This window comes from Macaca thibetana, chromosome 3, assembly GCF_024542745.1.
Source record: "Macaca thibetana thibetana isolate TM-01 chromosome 3, ASM2454274v1, whole genome shotgun sequence".
In the NCBI taxonomy this organism is placed as follows: Eukaryota; Metazoa; Chordata; class Mammalia; order Primates; family Cercopithecidae; genus Macaca; species Macaca thibetana.
The window spans coordinates 100547816-100556753 of NC_065580.1; the positions used below are offsets into that span (position 1 = coordinate 100547816).

General features: G+C 39.1%; 1 protein-coding gene across 1 annotated transcript in view; it reads left to right on the forward strand.

Annotated features, from left to right (window-relative positions):
• Window positions 1-8938, forward strand: part of PLEKHA8 (pleckstrin homology domain containing A8) — a 63305-nt gene that overhangs the window by 37409 nt on the left and 16958 nt on the right. The window contains exons 10-12 of the mRNA XM_050783226.1: window positions 1877-1935; window positions 2896-3026; window positions 3663-3733. Coding sequence (XP_050639183.1) covers window positions 1877-1935; window positions 2896-3026; window positions 3663-3733 — 261 coding nt within the window. The remainder of the gene's footprint in view (window positions 1-1876; window positions 1936-2895; window positions 3027-3662; window positions 3734-8938) is intronic.

Below are 8938 nucleotides of genomic sequence, written 5' to 3' on the forward strand. Positions count from 1 at the left end.
CAGGAGAATCACCTGAGCCTGGGATATCAAGGCTGCAGTGAGCCGTGATTGCACCCTGTACTCCATCCTAGGTGACAGAGCAAGACCCTGTCTCAAAAACAAAAACACTGATAATCTTCCAATCCATGAGGATGCTGTATCTGTTTACTTAAGTCATTTTAATTTTCTCTCAAGAATGTTCTATATAGTTTTTAGTGTATAGCTATCATACATCTTTTGTTAGGAATAAAGTTTAGAATTTTTTGTTTATTCTGTTGTAAAAAGTGTTTTATTTCATTTTCCAATTATTAATAGCATGTACATATAAATTGTGTTTATATGCTGAGTTGTTTTTATAATCATGAATGAGTTAACTTTATAAAATGTTTTTTCCTTATTTGCTGAAGTCATTTTTTTTTTCCTGTAATTTGTTAATGTAGTGAATTACATTGTTTGGATGAATTTCATTCATTATCTTGATATTTGTTTCTATCATCTTGCTACTTATTTTCTGCTTTTCTCTATATGGTCTTTGTTCCCTTTTTAAAAACTCCTTCCCTGATTTCTCACCAGTTAATCAATTTTTTTTTAGTATTCTGTTGTATTTCCTCTTTTGGCCTCTTAGCTACCTATCTTTGTCCCTGCCTTTCTTTTAGATCAATCAAGTTTTTTTTTTTTTTCTTTTTAGAGTTCCACTATCTTTTCTCTTTTGGCTTTTTAGCTATACCTCTTTGTTTTATTTTTTAGTCATTGTTCTTGCCCAACAGAAATATTCCAACCACATATGTAATTTTAAGTTTTCTAGTAGGCACATTATCATAGTAAACAAAAATTAATTTTAATAATGTATTTTAAAACCTAGAATATCTAAAATATCTCAACATGTAATAAATATAAAAGAATCATTGGGCCGGGCGTGGCAGCTCACGCCTGTAATCCCAGCATTTTGGGAGGCCAAGGCAAGTGGATCACAAAGTCAGGAGATCGAGACCATCTTGGCCAATGTGGTGACACATGCCTGTAATCCCAGCTACCCGGGAGGTTGAGGCAGGAGAATCGCCTGAACCAAGGAGTTGGAGGTTGCAGTGAGCCGAAATCACGCCACTGCACTCTAGCCTGGTGACAGAGCGAGACTCCATCTCAAAAAAAAAAAAAAGAATAATTAATAAGTTTGGGCATGGTGGCTCACGCCTGTAATCCCAGCACTTTGGGAGGCTGAGGTGGGCAGATCACTTGAGATTAGGAGTTCAAGACCAGCCTGGCCAACATGGTGAAGCCTGTCTCTACTAAAAATACAAAAATTAGCTGGGCGTGGTGGTGGGCATCTATAATCTCAGCTACTCGGGAGGCTGAGGCAGGAGAATCGCTCAAACGGAAGGTGGAGGTTGCCGTGAGCTGAGGTCACGCTGCTCCACTCCAGCCTGGGGACACAGTGAGAGACTCCATCTCAAAAAAAAACAAACGAAAAAACCAAAAGAATCATTAATGAGATATTTTGCAATCTCTTTTTCATACTTAGTCTTCCAAATTTGGTATGTAGTTTACCTCCAGTACATTTTGGTTAGTACTAGCCACACTGCAAGTACTAGCTAGCCACATATCTAGTGGCTACCATATTGGACAGTGCAGCCCTAAGGATTACTATATGAATCCTAAACTTATAAGATTGTCTTCATCTCACCTGTCACTTAGGGCCTCATTATAACTCACCTTGGAGTAGTGTAATAGAAAAAGATGATAATAGTATCCTGGAAGCTTTTGAAGGTTATGTTTAGATAATGATTTGGAAGCAAAAATTAAAGTTGTTGAGGATCTGCTAAATTTATTATTTCTTTATTATAAAAACATTGCCACTTAAAATTGTTTTTTCAGAAATGTTTTTGATCTTTTCTTCTAGACAAACTTGGCCCTACAGTGTTTGCTCCTGTTAAGATGGATCTTGTTGGAAATATTAAGGTGAGCATACTGGTTTGTCTCTGTGGAAACTTTTAAATAAAGGAAAATGTTGTCAACATTTTTGTGCTTGGCAAGAATAAATCAAAAAGTGGAAAATGTATCACTGTTCTTTAAGAGAGCAAGCATCTTTCTTCTCACATTGTGAATGCTCAGTAAGGGAATTACTAAGCCTTTATTATATGCTAGAGTTAAGCTTTATGGGGAGTAGAAGATTCATTTTTAAAATGAAACCAGGACTGCCTTTTCATGTGCACCGTGTGGCTCAGTAGGGTTTCACTCTAATGTCCACACTGATTCTGTGCTTTTTTAAGTTGAAATGATGACAAGTTATATTTTTCTAAAAGCTAGGTTATATAGTGAAAATAGCTGTCAGTGGCCTGGGACTCAAAAGGCCCATTTCCAGTGGTAGTTGTGGGACCATCAACAACTCACCAAATTTCTCTGAGTCTCTTTCTTCCAGGTAAAATAAGGGATGGGTCCCCTTTTAAATGTAGATTAAATGTTACCTTCTTGAGGATACAGTACCTAATAAAAATCTGTCTTTTTTGTCATTGGAGACTAGTCTTTGAGGAAGCACTATTAGGAATTCCTGTAGATATACCTTTCTTTATTGTATTTAGGTGGAATAGTTGCAAGTAGTCTTATTAGAACAAATGATTGTTGAGTTTTATACTCAGAGTGAAAAGTATCTGCCAAAGACAGCCATGAGAGAGGTTCTGAGGCAGAAAAAAAGAACTTAAAGAACAAAACTTTAAACCCTGAGACTATTTAATTCCAGTTTAAGCTACATAGAATTCTCCAAAAAAAATATTATCATGAAAACATAAGGAAGAAGGTAATAGAAGCTTAATTTGTTTTCTTAGAGGCCTGCTTGCCAAACTTACAAGTCTCAATACTATACTGAGTTGCTTGATAACTTCGGCATTTTAAACTTAGGTTGTTTCCCTGCTTTCCCTCCAGAAAGTAAATCAGAAATACATAACCAACAAAGAAGAGTTTACCACTCTCCAGAAGATAGTGCTGCACGAAGTAGAGGCGGATGTAGCCCAGGTTAGGAACTCGGCGACTGAAGCCCTCTTGTGGCTGAAGAGGTGAGGCAGTTGGGGTGGGACGGCAGTTAAAATCTAGCTCAAAAAAAATTACCAGCAAAAAAAATTGTTGCACAAAGGAGACTGCTTCTGAGTGAAGGATCTAGTTGAATTGTGTAGCCTTTTCTAGAAGGCCTAATGAATAATACCACTTTTTTTTGCCTCCCTTTTGATGGTGATAAATATTGTTAATAAGTATATAAGATAGGAATCTTAAAGGCATTAAAGTCAACTAGCTTCTCTTTAAATCAATAGCTCTCCAACTTCAGTGGCATCAGAATCATCTGGAGGACTTGTTAAAAACACTAGACTCAGAACCAGTTTCTGGTTGAGTAACTCAGATGGGGCCCCAGAATTTACATTTCTAGCAAATTCCCAGGTAATGCTAAAGCCACTAGTCCTGGGACACATTTTGAAAACCACTTCTTTAGGTATATCAGATGAGATGAAGGATGGGCTCCAGAGCAAGCTAAAGGGAAGTGAAGGGAAGAGGTTCAGGAAGGAATGCCATATGATTTGACCTATTCACTGCTGTGCCTGAGATGTTACTGAAATGGAAGCTGATATCTGCCGTTTCTTTGTACTCATTCAACATGAGGGAACTTTGAAAGTAATATTTCTTCCTTTATTTTGTTTTAGAGGTCTCAAATTTTTGAAGGGATTTTTGACAGAAGTGAAAAATGGGGAAAAGGATATCCAGACAGCCCTGAGTAAGTGTTCTTTGTGTTTTGTCAGATGAATCAATAGAATGTGGAATGGAGACCCCTAGAGGAGGATACAGGGTATAGGGGATATTTCTACTTTTCAGGATTTCATGTTTCTTTTCTTATTTCGTTATTATTCATTGCTTCCTATATGCTTTGTTTTAAAAGTACCTATGAGACAATGACCTGGTAATCTAGATGTAACTTACTAAAAATCAGTATATTTTAAAGAAGTGCTGAATGGAAAGCCAACTCTTAAATATAATAGGAAGACCTAATATTATCAAGAAGTTAGTTTTCCTAAATCTTCAGATATATTATAGTCCTTGAAAATCATACATATCCAAAGAAAAGCTTGAAGTCCATAACAGCGGATTGGCGTGGGGGAATCCCAGGGATATGTCCTGGAGTAGGATTAAAGGTTTTCATCATCCTGTACTCCTCAAATATATAATGCTCTGTGCATCCCAGTTTCTAGTCGTGGAGCCAAAATGGGATGAAGGGCTTGGTCAAAGGAGATCATCTTGTATCTCCAGCACCTTAAGGTAGTGACTGCAACATTGTAGGTGCTTAATAAACATTGGACAGGTAGGTAGATGGATGGATGTGTGGATAGAGCCATTTATCAGACCAGTTTTGGAAAATGTTGAGATTTGGAAGCATCCTTACAGTGCTTCCAATGGAGTGGCTGAACTCTCACCATTGATCTGTAGGAAATTCTTCTAGCATGGGCCGTAAGGCATGTGTGGAGAAAAAAATGAACTGTGACAGAAACTAATTAGATGCTTCTGGTTTGAGAGGGAGCTAGTGTTCTCTGTGGCTTTTTTTCAGTGTCATAGTTGGGTTCTACTTCCTTCTGTTAGTTCTCTCTCTGGGCCATGAGTCCTCAAGAATTGTGCCCTCACATGATTTCCCGAGTCTGCCCCATCTAGCAACTGCTGATCTGCCATAAAAATGAGAGCTGACATTTTGATAGCACTTTGTGAAGAATTTAGACTTCATAAACTTAATCCTCATTTCTATCCATTTTTACAGGTTAGGGAACTGTAAGATTAAAATATTGCTTAAGACCAACATAGGGTCTGAAGCAAAGTGGCTTTGACACCCCTGCTTTGAAGGTCCACATTTCTCCTACAGAGGGTCTTCTCCACCATCCCTGGGCCACCTGCATTTTTACATTCCCCATACATCCCTGAATTTCAGAATGGTCTCAGTTATATTCTCCCCTCTGTGTCCTGATTTCAAGTACCAAAAGTGTATTCAGCATGTCTACTCATGCCCCCTAGCCCGTGCCTGTGAAGCTTTATGGCTTGTGGAGTGATTAGGATCAGGAGCTCTGGAGTGGCTCTCTGGATCCTGCCACTCATTAGTGCTCTGCCTTTAGGCGAGTTATTTAACGTCTCTGATCCTCACTTTCCTCATCTATAAAATGGGAATGGTGATATTATTTCCCTAATAAGTTGGTTGTAAATATTAAGTAGGTGTATGTGCATGTGAAAAAATTACAGAAGTATTTGGTACACAAAACAGTATGGCCGGGCGCGGTGGCTTATGCCTGTAATCCTACTACTTTGGAAGCCTGAGGCAGGAGGATCACTTGAGTTCAGGAGTTTGAGACCAGCCTGGGCAACATGGCAAAACTCCATCTCTCCAAAAATAATACAGAAATTAACTGAGTATGGTGTTGCGTGCCTGTAGTCCCAGCTACTTAGGGGACTGAGGTGGGAACATTGCTTGAGCCCAGGAGGTCAAGGCTGCAGTGAGTTGTGGTCGTGCCACTGTACTCCAGTCTGGGTGATCAACTGAGACCAGACTCTGTCTAAAAAAAAACAAACACTGCTCAGTTGTCAAGATTAGCATCTATTGTTGTGATAATGATGTTTTGTCATCATTATCATAATCATGATACATGAAGTTAATAACCTGCCAGAAAATAAGACTTACTTGTCCCAAATCAGTAATGGAAAGTTTACAAAGCTTAGGTGCCAAGCCAGAAACTTCTCTTCAAACTGACTTATTAGTATGGAATTTTCATGCCAGTAGAAAGACTTCTCCACCTGTTGGAAATGCAGAAGATACAGGGTTCAGCACTGTGTGCCCAGTGGACTCCGCATGTCTTATGCTGCTATTACTTTGTTAGGGCTGTGTATGGAAGGGGAGTAGGACAATGTTGATCCCATTTAGCCCACTGCAGGAGCTGGGGTGGAACAGAACCCATCTGCTTATGGGCTTTGACCGCCCGCTAAAGATAGAAAGGAAACTGAGGATATACCATTTCTGTCCAGTCCCAACCCTGATTCTGCCCACTTTTCTCTCTCCTTTTCTCCTCAAGGTTTCTCATCAAACCTTGTACTTGATTTGGAGACTGGGCCCAGGGGATGTGTTGACTTTGTGAAGAAAGAGGAGACTTTGAAGGGCAAATGCTGCTTTGTGACTGCAATAATCACAGCCAGTCTCAGCTTTTTCTTCCCTCTCTTCTCCTTCGGCACAATTTTTGATGGAAAAGAGAAGGGAGGCTGTAAATTTGACATTTTCATCCTGATGTTCAGGCTTATTTCAAAGAAGGTGTTTATGATTTAAATCCTATCTTTGATTGTGGAAATCCTAGATTCTTGCTGCTGTTCAGTGTGAGGAGATAAAGTTCCACTATTAAACCCACCCTTCCTCCAAAGTTCCCCTATTAAACCCACCCTCCCTCCCCCACAGACACAGACACAACAAGCTCTGTGTAAACGGTTTTTTGAGAAATGTTTACACAATAGTCATTCAGAACCTGTAGGTTCCTTGATGCATATTTCTTCTGGGATAATGGTTCCTTTTTCTCATTTTGAAGTCCCAGCCTTTATAAGTAGAACTGATACCTTGTTTGAAATGAGGGAGGGTGAATAAGTAGGTAAAAGAGTGTGCAATTTATATGCCATTTATAGGCAAGTTTGTTGACTTTTTTAAATTCTAAAGTTGAATTTAAAAACAGCTATCACTTATAATAGAGCACCCAGTGTAACTACTACACTAAGTTCTTGATAAATATTTTATTTAATCCTCCAAATACTCTCCAGTGAATAAACTGAGGTTTAAAGAGGATAAATACTTTCCCTAGGGTCTCAAAATCTCCATCAGTGGTTCTCAAGCTGGTCCGAGGTCAGCAGCATCTTTATCACCTGAAAACTCATTAGAAATGCAGACTATCCAGTTCCACCCCAGACCTGCTGAATCAGACACTCTGATGCTGGGGCCTGGCAGTCCATGGTTTAACAAGTCATTCGGGTGATTCTAATCAATGCTAAAGTTTGAGACCTAGTCATCTAGACTTGGGCCTTTGAGGTTCACCTGTCACTTGTCTACATCTTGATCATTTTGAGATTTTGACAGCATCTAAGAGATTTTTAATAAGCAGAAGTAAAACCGCTGAAATTAGTTATAGCATCAGTTGATTTTGCCTCCTTTTCATCATAATTAGACAGCTTTCCAATAAAAATACTGCTTAAGAAAGGTTTGAGGTGAATGTTCATGAAACTTGTGTGGTCTTAGTGGCCTTGGAAATAGGACATTTATATGTAAAAGTCCTAAATAACATATAGTAGAAGTCATGACTCAGTTACCTTTCTGGAAAATGCATCTCTAGTTATTGCATTGCTGCAACTCTGTGATCTGGAATACTTCCAGCATCTGGAAGAGGCCTTAGACTTTCCACTGCCCCTTTTTGCAGTTGAGCCATTACTTGGCTTCCCCATAATGATGATCAGAGTGGAACATTTTGGGTGGTTTCATGCTAAGAGCTGCTCTGTTCCCTTAGTGTCCTCTAACATTCTATAGAGGTCATTTTCAGGAGGGAGTTGGGTTCACAAGGCAGATATGTTTAATGATCTGCCTTAGAGCTGAGTCCCCCTCTCCATTGCATATTCCACATCAAAAAGAGGTTTTGGAAAGCATCCTTGCAAGTGGAAGGAAGGAAAGTTGCTCTGGCATTTCATGCACCATTGTATTAAATGTTATATGCTCTGTGCTCACTGGGATAACATATTGCCACATACCTCACTTCAGAATGATCCCATAAATGTCAGTAAAAATTAACACAACCAAGATCCTTTTCTGGCATACAATAGAAAAGATTTTAAAAGGATGCTCAATCACGTATTTAATATGAAAGGCTTTCATGGACAAGGAGAGATAAGTGAGAGAGATAAAGTCAGAACTCATAATCAGATATTTGACATCAAATCATAACTTGGCCATTCTGAAAATACTATGGAACGTGAATTGTTATACTCTTTCCAGAGCCATTTGCAGCATATGCCTCCGCTGACAGGACTGGCTGACAGCACAAGCGTTAGTCTTAACAGTGCCTGAAGTTAACAAAGGGCATCTCTGGGTACTTGTTTTATCTCTTTGCACTTGTTATTGTCCATACAACTCAGTTTACCTTAAGCTTAGTCACTATGAAGAATTCAGAGGTTACTTTCCTAGTAGCTCTGTTTTTAAAAATACATGCCCAAGTGCTGTAATCCCAGTGCTTTGAGAGGCCAAGGGAGGCAGATCACTTGAGCTCACGAGTTTGGACCAGCCTGGGGAACATGGCAAAGCCCCATCTCCTCAAAACATACAAAAATTAGCCATGTGTGGTGGCACAAGCCTGTAGTTCTAGCTACTTGGGGGCCTGAGGTGGGAGGATCACTTGTGCCAGGGACGTTGAAGCTGCAGTGAGCCATGTTTGCACCATTGCACTCCAGCCTGGGTGACAAACCAAGATTCTGTCTCAGAAAAGAAAATTATAAATAATTCAGGCATTTAACAAATATCTACCACTTGACCTAATAGAAAAAATAGTTCAAAACAGTTAAGTACCTACATGTCACCCCTTAATCCTGTGACTCCCATCGTTTTCCAGAGATCATCATCCTGAATTTGCTGTTGTTCATTTTGTAATACATGTTTTTATACTTTTACTGTATATTTATGTGTCCATAAGCAGCGTCTAGTATTGTACTACATGTTTTAAACTTGTATATGTGGTATCATATTGTATACATTCTTCCTTCTTCACTCAGTGTTTTCAGATTTTAGCCACTGTTGACGCTTGTAGTCCTGGCTCATTCCTTTTCCTTGCTGTTTAGCATTTCATTGTATGAATAGACCACGGTTTAGAAAAACTAATATACTGTTAATGGACACAGTTGATTACAGATTTTCACTGTTAAAAGCAATTATACA